At 42.6% G+C, this 19766-nt stretch overlaps 1 protein-coding gene and 1 pseudogene across 5 annotated transcripts in view; both read left to right on the top strand.

Moving 5' to 3' along the window:
- Plekha2 (pleckstrin homology domain containing A2) overlaps positions 1-19766 on the top strand; it is an 84556-nt gene that overhangs the window by 23543 nt on the left and 41247 nt on the right. For all 5 annotated transcript variants that reach the window (XM_027939240.2, XM_071610192.1, XM_027939239.3 and 2 more), the window contains one exon: positions 3435-3598. In XM_027939240.2, the coding sequence (XP_027795041.1) occupies positions 3458-3598 (141 nt within the window). In that variant the 5' untranslated portion in view covers positions 3435-3457. The remainder of the gene's footprint in view (positions 1-3434; positions 3599-19766) is intronic.
- Positions 10891-11723, top strand: LOC114095822 (small ribosomal subunit protein uS7m-like; annotated as a pseudogene).

Here is a 19766-nt window from a genome sequence, read left to right as displayed (position 1 = left end):
TACTGTATTTACTTACGTGGTATTACTTATGGAATAAAAACAGAAATATATGTGTACAGTATAGACACAATTAAAAAAAATATATTTTTGGTCTGTGGTTTCTTGAATGCATAGGAGCAGAGAGGCCTGACTCTGTGTGTGTGTGTGTATGTGTGTAAATTTTCTTATGTGAATATTTCAGAATTTAAATACCCCTGATTATTGGAATATTCAGGGTGTTTTTCAACTTTTTTTTTTGTGGTTATAGATTCTGTCACAGTTGCCATTTTTTGACTTTAATCTTTATTTGCAGTTGTTACCTACTTTGGATACCAATTGCTAGTACTCCATTGCTTCCTTCACTGCTCAGTTGGAGGCTGGGGAGGAGTGGCAGGGATAATTTTCACAGAGGCTTCTATGAAGAAGAGAAGCCACTAGAGAACTACATAGAAAAGATAGTGACATGGTTGAAGAGGCAAAGCAGGGGATTTGGGGGCCTTGGGACAGCAGGCTCTGTGAATCAGTTCTTAGCAGCTGTTGTGACAAAGGATATTCAAAGGAACCTAAAGGATCCATCAGAGGACTGGGGCTTTGGACCTCAGGTTTGTGTCATGCACCATGGTTTGAGCGTGTGGCTCCTGCGTAGGTTGGTTAGTTATAACCGCATTTCTGTGTAATGCGTGGTTCTCCTGCAGCTGATCTATCCCCCACCTCCCACATTCTTGATGAGCTCTGTGACTCAGCTGCTTCTCAGGACATCTGAGCAGCTTTCCCCACCCTGGGGATAGATCCACCGTCAGGAGATGTTGTAACGGGAATTCTTTATTCTTTTTTGGGGGGGTCCATGAGAGTTTCCCCTACCATGTGGATCCATGCAATTGGGAATTCCCCTCAACACAAGTAGACTTTTAGAGGATGTAGAAAGAATGCCTTTTCCAAACTTCTGGTTTAAGAAAAGACAGGCATTTGTTACTCCTGTAGGCTGAAAAGGGAAGTTTGAATTCCAGCCTCAAGTTGGACACTGTATTTCCTCACAGGGCTCAAAGACAGCTTTATTCTTCCACTGTAGTTTGTGTGATTTTTCTTAGAGATGTCAGAGGAGTAGCAAGAATTCTGTAGCCCCTGCAAATTCTGTCTCTGGGACTGGTTTGGTATCAGATAATTGGCCTGGTTTTCTTGGTGGAGGGCTAGTGATCTCCCTCCCTATATGTGCCGCTAATGTAGGTGGTGGTACTTTGTGCAGGGGTATCCCCTCCCCCACTCTTGCCCTCTACTTCTGCTATGCTGCTTCCTCCTCCTCAGCTGTTTTTTTTTTTTATTTTTTTTTAGTTGTAAATGGACACACAATATCTTTATTTATTTTTATGTGGTGCTAAGGATGAAACCCAGTGCCTCACACATGCAAGGCAAGAGCTTTACCACTGAGCTATAGCCCCAGTCCCTCAGCTCCTCTTCCCACTTTTTATCCTTTTCTCACCTCTTCTTTTACTTCTCCTTCTACTCCCTTCTTGGCTGCATTATTGCATCTTTGCCCTGTTTCTTTGGGCTTTACTCTTTTGCTCCTCCCATTCTCTTTCCTCCCCAGTGAGTAGCCCTGGGATCTCCTGATGCCTCTGCTTGACAGCTGCATCTTCTGTTCCTCTTGGGATTCTGACCTGAGCTTACCTGACCACTGTTCACTGGGGTGTGTATTTGTGTGTGTATGTGAGTTTCTCTTGGGGCAACTTCTTAACATTGCAGGGCCCTTACAGAGGTGGCAGAGAATAGACCATAGCACTAGTTACCACCTTTAGCTTGAAATCATGAGAATGTGTCTCCCTACTCTGGGGGACTGCCCTGCTGTGGGTCTGGAAGACTAGGGCTGTCATATCTAGAGCTTGCTTCCTGACCCAGTGTCATGTCATGGAGGATAGCCTTTGCCAGCTATCTTACACCTTTGCTGGACCTTGGTGAGCCATTATGGAATTTGCTCTGTTGGAGTCAGTTAGGGTTTGTTGGGTGTTACTTGTTTTTGAAAATCTGAATGTCATGTGGTGCTCTGTAGCCCTATGGGGCCCCTGTCCTGTTCTATACAGTGTGTGCATTCAGATGGGGTGTCTCTAGTTGTTGCAAGGTGCTCCTTCTTGCTGGGGAGGACAACAGAACTTCTGCCCTTTCCTTTTGCCCTTCAGAAAGGCCCATGGAAATTCTAGAGAAAAGAGAGAGAGGTTTGATGGTTGGCTCATCTCACATTACCAGAGATGGTATTCTGGAATCAGTGAAAGTACTCAGGGCTTGGGACTTTGTTCTGATTCATCATTGTTTCAATAAGTAACAGCTGGGCAGCTGCATGAGTCTGCTCAGGTGACTGTAACAAAGTGCTATAGATTGAGTGGCTTCAACAACAGAAATTTATTTTCTCACAGTTCTGGAGGCTGAAAGTCCATGTAATTGTGATAATAGGTTGGTTTCTTCTGAGGCCAGAGGGGAAGGATTTTTCCAGCCTCTGTCCTTGGCTTGTAGATGGCCATCTTTTCTCTGTATCTCATGTAGTCTTCCCTCTGTATCCAGATTTTCTCTTCTTGTAAGGATCCATCATAATGGACTAGGACCTACCCTATGACCTTGTGTTAATTTAATGACCACTTTAAAAACTTTGTGTCCAAATATAGTCATATTGTGAGGTCCTGGGGTTAGGACTTCAAATAAATTTTGGGAGAATACAGTTTAGCTCATAACCTTAAAGTAAGGTAAGTGCTACCAGGCTAGGGCTGAGGGATATGAACTTGCCACAAGGCTCCAGAAACTCTTCCATGTTTAATCCTGAGGTGCCTTCATGGAGTGGGAGGGGCTGCTGTTCTGAATAAATTCCTGGCAGAATTTTATCCATGATTTTAATTGGAGTTTAAGTTCTTTCTGAGATAGTTTCTTCATGTATAAATGAATTATGCGTCACTGACTTCATAAGGCTTTTGTGCAGAGTTATAATAATAGCTGCTATTATGAAGTGCTTACCGTGTCCCTAAGCACTTAACTTGCAGTCAAAATCTTATGTACATGCCTAGTACGTGCAAGGCCTTGGGTTCAATCCCCAGCACTACCAAAGAAAAAAAGATGTGGCATCACAATTAATAAGTGTCCAGAACTGGAATTTGAACCTGGCCCCAGATCTATAGTCTAAGCTTGTATCCTTCTGTATATGTAAAGTGCCTGATGCTGACTATGCTTGGCAAAGTTAGTTGCCTTGGGAAAGTTAGTTGAATACATGTTAGTGGATTCTGATAACTCTTCATTGAGTTGGTAGAAGTTTCCACTGGGGTCTGGTTAGGGTGGGACACTTTGTAACCTAGGGAAGGAAGGTGATGAACGGGTGTCCCAACCCAGCCTCTTGCAGAAGTGAGTCAAGCCAGGGAGAGGTGAGGTTCCCACAGGTCCTGCTTCACCCTCCTCACCAGCACCTCCCTCCTGCCATGCAGGGTGATGTGAGCAGAGCCCAGGAATGCCTTATGTGGATCGGCAGAACCGAATCTGTGGGTTTCTGGACATCGAGGAGAATGAGAACAGCGGCAAGTTCCTGCGGAGGTACTTTATTCTGGACACCCAGGCCAACTGCCTTCTATGGTACATGGACAACCCCCAGGTGAGAGGCTAAGTGGAAAAGGGGCAGGGCAGCTGGCTGCCCATCACTGCCTGGGAGGAATGCAAGTGGGATTAGAACTTCATCTCATGGCAACACAAACCTTCTGGTCAGTAAGAAGGGAGAAGCCTTCTGCCACACAGGCACACAACATACATACACAGACAGACAGGCACACACACACACACACACACACACACACAAATTCAGGGCTGGGGTTGTAGCTGAGTGGTAGAGCATGTTGTTGGCACGAAGTCTTGGGTTCAGTCGCTAACATTAAAAAAACCCAAAACAAACAAAACCCTCTCAGATCTTAGCCTGAGGAGAAAAAAGCTCTGCTGAACCTAGAACTTTTGCCTTTTCTCATGCACCAAGAATTTAACACTTGCAAAAGTCAGGCAGAGGCCGGCCAGGCTGTCTCCAGGCTCCCAGGACTGCTGTGTTTCCTCTTACCCTTTTGTAAGGGATGTGGCTTGGTGGCTACTCCTGCTCTTCCAGTCTGGGGCCCCTCCCTAGCAGAGAATGTGACCTGGTTCTCTGAGGTGGACAAATGTTGGGCTTTAATGGTCTCCTGAATCAGGAAGTTCATAGAGTCCTGGGTTGGAAGTGACCTTGGAGTTCACCTATTTTGCTTCCTCACACTACAGATGAGAACACTGAGTTGCAGGCTTTGTAATTGATCTAGGAAAGGACACAGTCAGTGTCCTTAGCATTTTGTGACAGGCACAAAGATGGGGGCCACTTAATTTTTATTGCAATACCTGCAGTCATCACTGATTTAGGAAAAAATTGTACTTTGAGAACTTAAGTTTTTGTTTTTTTCTTTCTGGAGTGGAGTGCTACTAACTCTTTCCTTCCCACTGCCCTGGAGCAGTTTGGTGGAATGAGGCTGTGAGGACTTGACATGGCTTCTGAACAGCGAGATCATGGGTCATGGCTATGTGGGGAGGGAGGAGGATGTGGGGGTTGGGATTTGGCTCTGTTCAGAGGCTTAGAAAAAGGAAGATCTGAGTATTGGGGGATAGATTTTTGCTTTAAGATGTGATGTGGAAAAAGAGTCATGTGAATCTTTGTTAAGTCCTTATCCAGGGTTCAGTCCTCTAGAGACCTTTGGCATTTGCCCTCTGGATTTGATAGCTGAGCAAAAATGTTATAGATACAGAAACCGTATGCAGAAAGCTGCTGTGAATTGCTGTTTCCAGGAAGACTTAAAGCTGTGCTCCACATTTCACCCCACATCTCTGAAAACCCTGTCACTTACTTTTTTTTTTCTTTATTGATTTAATTTTTTGCAGTTCTTGAAGGTTGAACCCAGGGCCTTGCACATGCTAGGCAAGTGGTCTATCACTGAGCCCTACTCCAGCTTTATAACTTATTCTCACTTGAGCATTCAGTTTTGGGGGTTCACTTTGGGTCCTGCATATGGAAGTTATTACACCCTCTGCTTGTCTTGTTATGTTTTGGTCCTGGTTTGCCTTCAGACGCTGCTACATCATTTTCCATCTTTACTCTGTGCAGGTCCCCACATCTGGGTCCACAGATTCATTGTAAAAGGAAATGCTAATGTACTCTTCCCGCTGGAGGGGTTTTGAATTAATTCTTTGTTGCCAATTGTCTGAGCTTCTGCCACACTAAGGTAGAGTCCTGGGGGACTTAGGATCCCTGGATCTTATTTCCTCTTTGCTTTCCCCACTTGATGTACCTTTTCCTACTCACTTGCCATGTTAGCCCATTTGAGGTTATTTGAAGGTTATTTTGAAAATCTTTTCATCTTGATTTACCTGCTTCATGCCTTCTTCCTTACTAGCACTGTCCTGAACCCAAATGTACTTGCTGAGGTCATCCTGCCCAGCCGCTGCTTACTGCCTCTCCTTGAGAGTTAGATCTTCCTTCAGTCCCTGGGCCACAAGAGTCTAGCTGTCAGTAAGAGATTACCCCAGGACCATAATATCTCTATCTTGGATCTTGAATATTGCCAACTGTTAGGATTTTTCTCACTGTGACCTACCTTTTGATGTTACTGTTACTTGGGCCCAAAACCTGCACTGACCTTGGATATTGTGCCTCCCGGGCTCTGTGGGATCATCTTCTGCAGCAGTTCTCATGATGTTCAGGGCAGTCTGTTTCTCTTGCCTGCCAACTGAGTGCTCAGGATGCTTTTTATGTTAGAAACTTCTTTGAGTTTAAATTACCAAATAGAACTTGTGGCCCTATGCTGAGGATTCTTTTAGATTTTCCTAGGTGGGTTGGCATATGCCTAAAAAGAAATACATAGTGAAAATTTAGAACATTTTACTTCTTCTCTTGTCGGGTTAGTTGTTTTTGTTTATAGCCAAGTAAGTGCTCCAGATTTGAGAATGCATGTTTTGGTAAATTGTAAAATGGTATTAGCAAACATTTATTCCTTTATGACAAGCACATTCATTGGGTTTTCATTTCATTCTGACAGCAAGTCTCACAGGTAGATGTTGTCCTCATTCCAAAGTTAAGGAAGGTGAGGCAGAGAGGGGAAGAAGTTTGCCCATGGCTATATAATAAGAAAGTGGCAGAGTCAGGATTCTAAGCCTGAAGATGTGACTCCAGTGCCATTGCCATGATTGCTAATAATGAGACAGTCATTTGGAGTCCTCAGGAGAAAGAAAAGCCTTCAATGGTAGTCTCTGATTAAGAAAGAGAAGCTGGAGGATCTCAGACCTAGAGGGCAGAGAGCTTGTCACGTTTAGCTTTTGATGCAGAGCATCCAGCTTTGATAAATGTATTCTCAGTAAATGAATGGATGAGCAAACTAAAGAGGGCCCGGGAAAGAGACTGTCAGAAGGCAGGTCCTTAGGAAGTATGGCATGGTATTACTGCCCTCCTGGATTAAAGACAGGGCCCAACTAGATGGAAGTTGTGCAGCATGGGGCACCCTGGGGATGTGGGGAGAGGTATTGAGAACTATGTTTGGTCTTTGAACATCTTTTATAGGGAAAAGGAGACCCTGATGTGGTTGGTATCTTCATCATTGGACAGGCATTAATAAGCAGAGATTCTCTGAACCCAGGTCTCCGATCTTTACCTGGTAATTGGTGTTCACTCCGTCTGTCTCTACAGCTGTTGACTCTTATTGCTGTTGATTATTAACTGCAGTTTACTTACTGAGTGGTTATCATATACCAGTCATTGTGTGAAATGCTTTGTATGTGTTATCTCATGAAATCCTCTTGATAATCTCAGGCCCTTGGGATAATTATCCCTCTTTGTTCACAGTCACATAGGTGGTTAAGTGCAGAACCAGGGTTGGAGCCACATTTGTCACTTTCTTCCTTTTTATGATATTTGTGCTCAGTCCTGTAGATGATGTGGAAGGTGAATTCAAGGAGATCTTTGCCATTGGGAAGCTTCAGGTATAGTCGGGGAGATGAGAACAGAACACACAAAGGTATATATCTCTAATAATTGTAATGCATCATTGTAACAAGAGAGGGTATCATCTGTCGTTGATGCCAACACCCACATGCCAACATTTTATTTCTTTCAAGAGATAAGGTCTTGGGCTGAGGTTGTGGCTCAGTGGCAAAGCACTTGCCTAGCACATATGAGGTCCTGGGTTTGATCCTTAGCACCACGTAAAAATAAATAATCAAAGATATTGTGTCCATGTATAACTAAAAAAATATTTAAAAGAAAAAAAAGATAAGGTCTTGGGCTGGGATTGTAGCTCAGTGGTTGAGCGCTTGCCTTGTATGCGTGAGGTACTGGGTTCGATCCTCAGCACCATATTGAATGAATGAATAAATAACTAAATAAATAAATAAAACAAAGATATTATGTCTATCTACAACTAAAAAAATGTTTTGTTTTGTTTTGTTTTTAAAAAGAGATAAGGTCTTGCTGGGTTACCCGGGCTGGCCTTGAACTTCTGGGTTCCAGTGGTCTCCTGCCTCAGGAGTAGCTGTGATGTAAGTGGCATCAAGATGTCAATATTTGATTCAGGAGCAAGAAATTTTCTTTTCTTTTGGGATTTTCTTTTGCTGCTGCCTGTGGGAGGAAGATGTAGGGCCTGAAGGTGGAGCCTCACATGGAAATTTCTCAGGCTTGAGAGACAAGAGATCCAGGCTGTAGTCTTGGCTCCTCCACTCAGTTGATCTGTGTCTTAGGCAAGTCATTTCTCTTCCAGACTATACACAGTCTAGATAATCCTTAATATGACTTTTAACCCTTCATTTCCTGCAGGCCTGAGAGTCAGAGATCCTGGAGCTTAACAACATTACCTAACACATATTTACTAAACTTGTCTAATGTGTCAGATACCAGTCTAGATGCTGGGACCACAGCAGTGTGCAAGACAGTCTTTGGCTTCATGGAGCTTACATTGCAGGTCGGGAGGTAGATGATGAAGCACAATTGGGGTAGGGAGAATTGTGGGTTACCCCTTCAAGAAGGAGGTGACACACTAGAGCCAGATCTTGAAGGATGGGTGAGATTAGAGTGATTATTACTTTATATGGTTCACATTTGTAGAGCATTTTGCAGGTTTTGAAATGTTTTCATGTACAGGGTCTCATTTGATTGCTGTCCCCACTGTGTCCTAAGCACAGAGGAGGAGGAAGAGGAGGGAAACAACAGTTGTTATGGGGGCAGAGGAGGGCACCTGGGTTTCCCTGGTTAGAGGGGTACTTAAGGTTGAGTTCCCCAGAAGAAGCCCCTGTTATGAGGTGTTTTAGTCAGCTTTTCTTGCTGCTATGACTAAAGGACCCGACCAGTACAACTGTAGAAGAGGAAGAGATTATATGTGGGCTCACGGTTTCAGAGGTCTCAATCTGTAGACAGCTGGTTCCATTCCTCAGGGCTCCAGATGAGACAGGAACAACATGGTGGAAGAGTGTGGCAGATGGAAGCACCTTGTGTGGTGATCAGGAAGCAGAGAGAAACTCCATTCTTCAGATACAAAGTATATACCCCAAGGCCTCAATTCCCACATCCTCCAGCCACACCCTTCCACCTCAATTCCCACTCAATTAATCTGATCAGGGATTTGTACACTGATTAGGTTAAGGTTATAACCTGATCATTTTTCCTCCAACCTTCTTACATTGCCTAACACTGAGTTTTTGGGGGACACCATATCTAAACCATAACATGAGGAATCAGGCACCCAGACAACGCTTTGTAGTCAAGTTTTTTTCATGAAGAAAACATTCCCGTGAGGATTGTTAGGAGAGTGGGGGAAACAGGATAGAAAAGGGAGGAAATCAGACAAGGGCATGAGCTCAGATGGAAGTCTTGTGGCTGATGATAGTTCTGGGGAGAGCTAAGCCTCAGAGTTGTACCTAGAGAGTTGGGCTTTGATGTGCCCGAGCTGGACAGTCACTAACTGTAGCTCTCTATGTGTGGGCACATGGCTTCCAGCAGGCTCTGAAGCTGAGCTGAGAGAATTTGGGATATTAGCAATAGAATCTGTTAGTGGGGCATGCAATGGGGGAATATTAGGGATCAGAACACAGTAGCCAGGATTTTGGATAGTCAGGTGTGGTGGTGCATACCTATAACACCAGTGACTTGGGAGGTTGAGGCAGGAGAATCACAAGTTTGAAGCCAGTCTGGGCAACTTAGCAAGACCATATCTCAAAAGGACTGGGGAGGTAGTTCAGTGGTAGAGTGCTTGCTTAGCACTAACGAGCCCTGGGCTAGATCCCAGTATCACAAAAACAAACAAACAAAAAAACAACATAGCAGGGACCAAGTACAGCCTTGAATCTTAGGCAAAATTTAGAATCCATGTGGTAAATTAAGGATTTGAGGTTTTAGTTAAAAAGAACCCCTCTAAATTAAGGTTTTCAATATTACTGATTGTGACCACTGATTTGGCTGAAGCATTTTAAAGTCAATATGCTGGCAGCATCAAGCACACAAAATAATCCTTTTTTGTTGAAATAAGCATATTTAACATGAGAGCTATCCTTTTAACAAATTTCTAAGTGTACAACACCATATTGTTGATTATAGGTGTGATCTTATACAGCAGATCTCTTTCTAACTGACTCATCTTACATGCAAACAAATCATTCTTGATTAGAAATAAACATTGGCTGTATTTTCTTTAAAAACAATTTCATGATGTTATGGCACTACCAGTTTCTTCTTTCTTTTTTTTTTTTTGGTCCTGGGGATCAAACCCAGTGCCTTGCATGTGCTAACCAAGTGCTCTACCACTGAGCCCTAGCCTTTAGCAGTTGTATTTTAACTTAATGTTGGTCTCTGTCATGATGGAAGAGATAAAATTCCTTAATTAGGGCTGCTCTGCTTCATTAAAGTGACCTATAGAGTAATGAACTATGTTTTAATTGCACAGTAATGCTGGTGTTCAACCTCTGTAATGCCCATGAGGCTAAGTGATTACAAGACTAAATTATATGGCCGTGAACGAGGGGTAAACAGAGGCTGGGATGGTATTGCACTAGATTGCTGTTCTTGTCAAATGTACTTTGTAAGATGTATTTTTTTCTTTCTTTAAAAATACTTAGATGCATTTACTTTCCAAAGGGCATACGAATTCTGAATCAACATAATATCTAAAATATTGCATCTCTCCTGGTAAATCTGGGAGCCCAATGAAAGCTCTCTGCTTGCTCTCTCTCTCTCTCTCTTTTTTTCCCAAGTGAGCTGAAATCAGTTCTTTTTATTGATAGGGTCAAAGAGTTTTAGTAGTATCAACAACAGAACCTATATTTGGCTGCATTTTAGTGGAAAGAATATGCAAGCATGGGAGGAGAGTATATTAATGTATATAGTGGACAGTATTGTCTTAAAGATTGGGCAAAAAATTGGCATATTTAAAAAATTGTGTCTTCTGTATCAGAGATCTCCTTAAGCAAAGTTTGGTTGAAATCCATCAATATTTAAAAGATTTTTGCATAATGTACTTCAGTTTGCCCAAATGCCAAGAACCAGTCAATAACGTTCTTTTAAAAAGGGACAGTACGTGTACATAGCTCAAAATTCAGCATGGGAAAGTTTGACATAGTGACAAGTTTCTCCCTTCCTCTCATATCTTCCAGTCAGAGTCTCCTCAGCAGGGCAACCAGTATTGCTTTTCTATCCAGAGAGATCGTCTGCATATATAAGCATCATGATAACTTTCAGCAAGAGTTTGGGCAAAATTTTTTTCTGGGGTTTTAAAATATTTTTAAATTTAATTTAATTTTATTTATTTTTGTTCAGTTTTTATTTTTTATATTCATGGATTTTGTGTAATTAGCAGACCAACTGTCCATGTTAACACTTTATTGAGGGGGTCCTCGTGGCCTGCCAAGATGGCTGCCCCCGCACTGAAGGCTCTGCTAGGCTGGTCAGGCTTGGCGCCGGGCTTGCTGCGTACTGTCAGTCCGCTTCTAGGGAGGAAGCTTTCCTGACCTGTTTGGGGGAGGTCCTTCTACCTCTTGGGGCAGAGCCAAAATTATTACTGTTCAGGCAAACCCAGGTGAGGTGGAGCCGCTATGGTGCTGAATTCAGAGATCCCCTAATTGACAAGGAACATTACCACAAGTCTGTGGCAGAGCTCACCGAGGAGGAGAAATATGACCAGGAGCTCAAGAAAACTCAGCTCATCAAAGCTGCCCCAGCGAAGAAAACAAGCTCCGTTTTTGCAGACCCGGTGATCAGTAAATTCACCAACATGATGACGAAAGGAGGAAACAAAGTACTGGCCAGATCTCTCATGAACCAGACTCTGGAATCTGTGAAAAGGAAGCAGTTTGAGAAGTACCATGCTGCTTCTGGAGAGGAACAGGCAACCATTGAATGCAACCCCTACACCATCTTCTACCAAGCACTGAAAAACTGTAAGCCTGTAATTGGGCTGGTACCCATCCTCAGGGGTGGCCATTTCTACCAGGTCCCTGTGCCCCTAGCTGACCGACGTCGCTGCTTCCTAGCCATGAAGTGGATGATCACTGAATGCTGAAAGAATAAGCACCGGCGGACATTGATGCCAGAGAAGCTGTCACATGAGCTGCTGCAGGCCTTTCACAACCAAGGCCCCGTGATCAAGAGGAAGCACGATATGCACAAGATGGCTGAGGCCAACCGAGCCCTGGCCCACTACCGTTGGTGTTAGAGGGGGAGGAAAGGTTCCCATCAGAGCCCAGGGCCTCTGCCATTTAAAAACAAAAAAACCTTATGAGCCACTGTTCTCTTGAAAAGTACCTGTGGGTTAAGGATATAGTTCCTTTTGAGAAGAATGGAGCAGCATGTTTGTTGCCTATCAATCCTCTTCCTTTGGGGCTAGAATAGCTCTCCCTGTCCCATCTCTTTGTAAAGAGAGAACATGTCAACTTATTGATTTTCTCCAAGAAACTCAGGGCCCAGGCTTCTCTCACCTCAGAGTGGGCCTTCGGATACTATGAAAGGAAGAAATTTTTGTATCAGAAATGGTTATTAGAAAATCTTTAATCTGAACTAGTGTAACACATTATATAAGAACTACCATTCATTAAAACTGGCTGGAGGATAAAAAAAAAATAAAATAGAACACTTTATTGAAAAAGTTCATTAGAGTGGCTGATATATAGTCAGGCACAGTGGCACACACCTGTACTTCCAGCTACTCAGGAGGCTGAGACAGAAGGATTATAAGTTCCAGACCAGCCTGGGAAATTTAGAGAGACCCTGACTCAAAATCAAAAAATAAAAAGAGCTTGGAGGTGTAGCTCAGTAGTAAAAAGAGCCCTGTCCTAGTATGTGCAAGGTCCTAGGGTTGATCTTCAGCAAAAAAAAAAGAGGTTTGCTGATGTGCTTTTTTTTAATATGTCATTAGAGTAAAAATGCAGAATCCTTTGGGGTAAAAGTTCCAAAAGGGCTGGGGAGATAACTTAGTGGTAGGATATCCCTGGGTTCAGTCCCTAGTACCATACGAAAAAAAAAGTAACAGACCTAAAGTTTTACAAAATGAAAGTTCTTTCTAAGGATTAAATTATTATTAAACTAAAGTTTTTAGAATTTAAAATTGTGTGGCCTTTTTTGAGAACTAACATAAAATGCTGTATATGGAATTTCATTTTGTCTAGTAACACTTTAATTTAAAAAATTAAGCAAGTCTTGCTTTTATAACAGCATGCACTTTATATAAATTAAAAAAAAATTAAGGGCTGGGATGTAGCTCAGTGGTAAAATGTGTGCTTAGTGTGCATAAGTCCCTAGGTTTCAATCCCTAGCACCAATAAATAAATGAATAAACAAACAAATAAATAGCTAAGAAGATCTTTGGAGCAATTGTGTCAATCGCACTACTTGATATTCAAATCCAAGCAACCGAAGAGATACTTGCTAGAGATCTACTAAGTTTTACTAATGCAAGACCATGGTGAAATTGTTCTAAGTTTTCTTAAAATTTGTCTTTGGTTATGTTATTGCATTTGCTTTGGACCTTAACTTTCAATATTTGTTTAATGTATCTATTTTGTACATCTCTATGTATTTAATTTTATACAAAAGAATGCCATTTTTCTTATTAAAATTGTGTCTCTAAGACGAAGCAGGCTGTTATATATTTGGGAGAGGGGCTGCAAGTTAGATTTTGCTTTGGAGTCCATTTCTACTGATTGTGTCAGCTAAGCACAGGACAATATGATGAATACATTCATTAAGGAAACATGCATTTTTTGAACCTCCTGTCCTCATCTGTAATATATAATAATGATATCAGTGATGTCTACCTGCAGTATAGTTGCTATGAAGGTTAAATAAAATAAGGTATGTGAAAGTACTTTGATAAATTCTCAAGTGCCACAGAGATGTCATTTGTTAAGAAAGTTTGTCTGGCAGTGATGTCAAAATGGATAGGGAGGTAGGGAGAGCTGAGGCTGGAGGTGACAGCTCAGAATTGATCAAGAGCTTCCTCTATATCTGGGGAGGTAAGTGGTAGGAACTGAGAGGAGGGGGCAGGTTTAAAGGCCACAAGAAGGAAGAAAATGGTGGGCTTGTTGACCAACTAAGGGGTGAAGTAGAATCACTGCATAGCTGATCAACATGGTATGTGTGATGTATGTGTTATACATGTATCTTCTTAATGTCCTCTATAGTTATATTTATAAACCAAAAACTTTAATGAGGTTAATTTATTTTTCAATTTTATATATATTTATTTTTTGGTACCAGGGGTTGAACCCAGGGCACTTAAATCCTGAGCCACATCCCCAGCCCTGTTTGTTTTTATTTTGAGATGGGGTCTTGCCAAGTTGCTTAGGGCCTTGCTAAGTTGCTAAGGCTGGTTTTGAACTCAAAATCCATCCGCTACAGCCTGCAGAGCTGCTGGGATTACAGGAATGCACCACCATGCCCTTTAATGAGGTTATATATTTTATATATATATATATATATATATATATATATATATATATATATATTTTTTTTTTTTTTTTTAGAAATAATAGTTCATATCTGTTTCCTAATAGGTATAGTTTCTAAAGTGTGCATGGCTGTGCCATTTTTGAAATCCAAACAGATAAAGCAATATTTAATACTATACATTCCCACTTAATGTATATTTAATTAAAATTTATAAGCAAGAAATTACAGATAAGTGGTGATGATGATACTTAGAAAGACTAAGTTGTTTATTTGGGAAAGAGCAATGAAGATCTTATTAGTGAAAACACTGTATCTATACAACTTTAAGGAAAGAAATGTAAAGCTAAGACTTTGTGGTAACAGCACAAATGTGAAAATTGATGTTTTCTGAAAATTGTCAGTCATTATAATGAATGTTACTGCCTGTGATGTTGAGTGGGTGCCTATCAGTCTGATTCTTATTTTTCTTATCTGTTAAATATACTATTATCCATCTGAAAGAATGGTTTTGAGAATCCTATAAGGTAACAACTGTGTTTTTTAGATTCTGGAAAAATAGGAGGTACTCAATATTATTCATTGACTTTGAACAACAAATAATATACTAATTGTTTTGTAAATGAATGGTGAATTTTTTACCTTATTTCACTTAATTTCTTCAGGCTAATAAAATTAATTGGTTTAGGATGGTATGTCGGCTAATTATAAAAAGATTAGATATCTTTATTAGGTGACCATGGAGGAAAAAACTTCAAATTAACTTTTCCTGTGTTGCGCATTTTGCTAATACTTAATTCAAAATAATAAACAAAACATGAAAATAACCTTATGTCACAATAAAGTAATGATGTTTTTCCAACTCAGTTTTTAGCAGTGTGTGTATATCATAGTAATTTTCTATTTGTTTATAGGTTTGTTAGGAATAAGTTACATATCTAGTTATATTTCTTTAAATATAGTGAGCTATAAGTACTTAAGATTAAAAAAAAAAAAAGTTTAGTACCTGGTTGGCTGCGGAGAGGATGTGGGGCCACTGACAGATGGGGAAGTTGGGAAGGTAACCGATAAGTGGGCGGAGGGGAAATGATCTATGAGTTTGAAGCAGATGTGTAGGAAGCTGGTTAAAGAAAGGAGTGAAGGAGTTGGTGTATTCAGTTTAAGGCTTTAGAATCATCCAGGTGGCCAACAGTGAGAGTCTCAGGACCTGCCTGTGACTAGAGGGTATCTGGAGCCCAGGCCTTTGAGCGGTTCTCTAAATCTCTATTGCCAGGGTTGGAAGAGGTCAGTAAAGGGAACAGGGAACTCAGGGTGTGGTGGCCAACAGGTTTACACATCATGAAGCTCGTCTTGTCTCAGGCGAGTGCTGGCCTATCAACAAGAGACAGATGTCCTGGGAGCATTAAACTAACATAGCAGTTTGTGATATGGAATTGATTTCTCAGGAAGGGAAAGATTACATATATATTTTTATCTGGAGACTGGGAAGAGTAGCTACAGGCATTTCATATTACCTGAAGTTCGAATCAGGGAGTGGACTAAGGGGTGGAGGGAGGAGATGTGTTGGACTCCATAGCAGCACGTGCAGCCACTGCCCAGGGCACCTGACTCCTGGGAATAGCATGGTTACTTTCCACTTGGTTATTCTCTTATGCCAGGGGGAGGGGCTATGAAACGTGAGGCAGAGTTGGCCATGCTCCTCCTTTGCAATCCTATTACGCTGGTCTCTCTCTCTCTCTCTTTTTTTTCCATTTTTTTTTTTTAAGTTGGAGATCAATACATTTAATATGGTGCTGAGGATTGATTCCAGTGCCTCAGAAGTGTGAGGCAAGTGCGTCACCACTGAGCTACAACCCCAGCCCTACCCTGGTCTGTTTAGGCAAGCTCTTTTCTGTGAGTCGGGATGGTCTTGGCTTTGGTGGTTTGAGTAGTGGTTTCAGCTCATGGGCAGCCATGTTGGAGCATGGGATTGACAAGGGCATTTCTCTACTTTTGGACCACCAGCTGAGTTCCTTGCTGTCAGCTAGCCATTCCAGGGGGGTATAAGAAAAGGTAAGGAGTTGAGGAGGCTCCACCATCTTTCTTCCTTCTCCCTTTCTGTTCTCTTAGCACCCAAGAGCCAGTTGGACTAGTTCATGCCCTGCCCAGCTTGGGCAACTGTAGAGGGCCTCATTTGGTGTAACCCTGCTGGTCTTGCTCTTGTATTTGTCTTTCATTGATAATCAACTCTTAGATAATGCCTCATAGGAGGTGGCATGGCATCAAGGAAAGTGCCATAAATGATTTGGGAATCCAGAAGGGTTGGGTTTTTGAGTGCTGGCTAGACTACTTGCTGCTTGTGGGACCTTGGACAAGCTGCTTCACCTGCTGGATTCTTAGTTTCTTCATCTGTAAAGTGGGATTGTTGGGATTCAGCAACCGTATGTGAAAGTATGTAGCAGCATGCATGACACAGAATAGTCTTTTTTTTTTTTCTCCTAGTACTGTGGATTGAACTCAGGGGTGCTCTACCACTGAGCTGTATCATTAGCCTTTTCTTTAGTTAGTTATTTTTTTTTTTTTTTGAGACAGGTTCTCACTTAGTTGCCCAGTCTAGCCTCAAGCTCGTGATCCTCCTGCCTCAGCCACTAACTGGGATCGTGGGTGTGTACTTAGTCTCTTAAGTATATGTCACTTTCCTTCTTTCTTCCTTAAGCTGGGCTTTCCCAGAGCACCAGATCGATGTTGGAGGTTGTGAGCTCTGTCTTCATTGGGCTCCTTGAGGAGGTTCCCCCAGTTGAGCCTTAGAGGACTCACATGTTGAATGAAGAGAAAATCATTGAGACCTTTTGGGACTGACAGTCTGTGAATTTATGAATCTGTAGTTGGGTCTTCTGATCACTTCTTTGTTCTTGATTACTTTCACTAGTAGAGGGGAAGGGGAGAAGAAGTCACATGGGTAAACTTTTCTTCATCAACAAGAAATGTTGCTGTTTCTGCAGAAAGTCTTAATCGTGGGAGATATGTCACATCTCTGTATGGGCACCTCATCTCCTTCCTTGATTATAGAAGAGAATTAATCATATGCTTTCCACTCATGGGGAGTGAGCTCCTTCAGGTCTGGAGTAAAAAGCTGTGCATGGCAGTGACTTTATAACAGGAACCTTCCCTGTGCCCCTACTTTGTTTCAGAAAATTTATAAGTCCAAGAAACGTGCAGACCACTTCTGACCTGCAGACCTCATGCAGGGTAACTGCCAGCCATACAACACATGCACTGAAGTCTCCTTTCCCCTACCCACCCCACCTCACCCCACTCTTCTCTTCCTCCTGCCTTATTACTGCTGGTGCAGCAACTGGGGTCACTCTGTGGGCTGCTGGCTGGGTGTAGCCTCTTCTATCTCCAGCTGCTGTGTCTCCAGTGCACAGTCAGCAGGACCAGCCAGCATCTGTAACAGTGTTCCTCCAACCTGGTGGCACCATGAACTCCCTTAGGAGCTCCAAAAATAAACAAGTGCCTGGGTTCTCTCTTAGGTCATTTAAAACTGGGGATGGAGCAGGGATGTTAAAAATCTTCCCATAAAAAACTGACCTGAGCAATATAGTGAGACTCCATCTCAATCTCCTCAGGTTCTATAGCACATTAGGGCAACTGTGGTTGACAACAACTAATTGTATATTTCAAATAGCTCGTAGAGAAGGTTTTGAATGTTTCCAACACAAAGAAATGATAAATGTCTGAAGTGATGGATATGCTAGTCATAGTCACTCTGGCCAGGTCATTACACACTGTATATATATATTGAATTGTTATGCTGTTCCCCATGAAAATGCATGATTATTATGTGTCAATTAAAAATAATTTTTAAAAAATCTCTACAGGCAATCCACATAAACTGTCTTCCATTTGCAGGGGAAAGGCTGAGAGTGTAGCTCATTAGTAAACTGTGCTGTTTATCATGCACGAGGACCTGGATTCAATCCCTAGCACCAAAATAAGATAACAAATTAACAAAAGTGTATCCCCACTAACCTGTCCCCCCTCCATGTCTGCTCAGATGCCCTCATCTCGATATGCCTGTCGTGTCCTCAACATCCATACCATCCAGGAAGGAGAAACAACTCCCAGAAAAATACATACCACTGCAGCATCCAAGGGCTAGATGATTTCATCCTGTCCACCAGAAGTTCTTAAACTTGGGCCTTTTTAGTAACCACTGGGGAGTATTTTTAAGATATATGTCTTCTGACCATATTCCACTTGGTTCCAGTTCAGCCGTCTGTGGGCAGAGCTTGTGCCTGGACTTTTAAAAACAACCTCCTCAGGAGATTTTGGTATGCACTGAAGTTGGAAAAGAAGCTGTGTACATGAATTCAGAGTGAGGGGGGTCAGAGTAGGCTGTGGTCAGTGGAGGAGGCATCTGAGTTTGTCCTTTGCTGGAGGAGGCAGAACTGTGGCCAGAGGAGGCAGCTTGCATGGGTCTGACACCCTGTCCTTCCCTGAGTGCTGATTCCTGGTGTTTCTGTCCTGATATCTGGTGGCCCAGGCCCTCAGCTCAGCCATATTGGCACATCCTTCCTTGCTCAGTAAGTGTCTCTGCCTGGGTTTGCCTGTGTGCCACCCTGGCAGGGAGCTGTCACCATTAGACTTCTAGGTCTAGTAATTGGAGTAGACGCTGAGCATCACTTTGGATCAAACTTCAGGAATCCTGATGCTGTTTTCTCCTGTGTCATCTGTTTCCCTCTGGGTGGGGAAGACAGTGGAGGAGAAGCATCTTTTTTAGACTTTTGTAATATTTTCCTGGCTCCTTGTGACGGGGAGAGAGAGAGGGTATACTGGAGCAGAATGTGTGTGGGAAGGGTGTGGACATTTTCACCCCTGGGTAACCGAGCCTGGAGGGCTGCTGCTATATCTTGCTGAACAGAGAGAGGCAGGGGAGGAGGGTGGAGCATCCCTTTGAGTGTGGGTGGAGGGGGTGAAGTAGTTGAAATCTGAACAGCCCTTATCTGTCATTACATGTGGGTTAGAGTCCAAATGGTTCCCCCAATCCTGCTTCATCACTCATAATTCAAGATAGGGCTCTGGAGGCCTTTGGGCTGTGGTTGGGGTGAGGAGAGTGAGTTATGCAAGAGTAACCCTGAGCCTTGGCACTCGCATCTTGTAATTAGCCTTACAGAGGGGGATAGGAGCTGCCATGTGCTGGGCTCTCACTATGTATTTTCATAGTAATTCTCTCAACCACCCTATGACACAGGGCTTATTATCTCCATTTTATAGGAAAAGAAACTTGCCTCCAGTCATGGAGTGTTAATTTCACAGCTAGAAGTCCCAACAGCTCAAGCTTTTTAAATTACACCATGCTGCTTCTAGGGCATTGGTGTGGAAATGAGGAGACTTAAACTTTAGGTCAAGCTTAGCCACCAATTTTGTGACCTTGGACAAATCCCCCCACTCACAAGTCACTCTCTTGGACTGTACAACAGTGTGGGGGTAGATGTGCAGACTCAGGCAGAGGCCTGTGTCTCTCGGAGCCTTCGGCCACAATGAAGTGATACAACACGGGTCTGCTTCTGGCAGTCAAATTCTGGACGAAATCTGTCTTTGCTTGGAGTGGCTCATGGTCCCTCCTAGGGCCATGTCAGTCACTCCTTACTTTTGGGAAGCTGGTGACTGCTTTTTTGGACTCTGTTCTGGGTGTGACAAGACCCGTCTTTCTCTTTCTCACTCTGTTTTTTGTGGTACTAGGGATTTAACCCAGCCACATCCCCAGCCCTTTTTATTTTTTATTTTGAGACAGGGTCTCTCTAAGTTGGTGAGGCCAGCCTTGAGCTTATGATCCTCATGTTGCAGCCTCCCCTGTCACTAG

This window comes from Marmota flaviventris, chromosome 3, assembly GCF_047511675.1.
Source record: "Marmota flaviventris isolate mMarFla1 chromosome 3, mMarFla1.hap1, whole genome shotgun sequence".
In the NCBI taxonomy this organism is placed as follows: Eukaryota; Metazoa; Chordata; class Mammalia; order Rodentia; family Sciuridae; genus Marmota; species Marmota flaviventris.
This window is presented reverse-complemented; position numbering and strand designations above follow the sequence as displayed.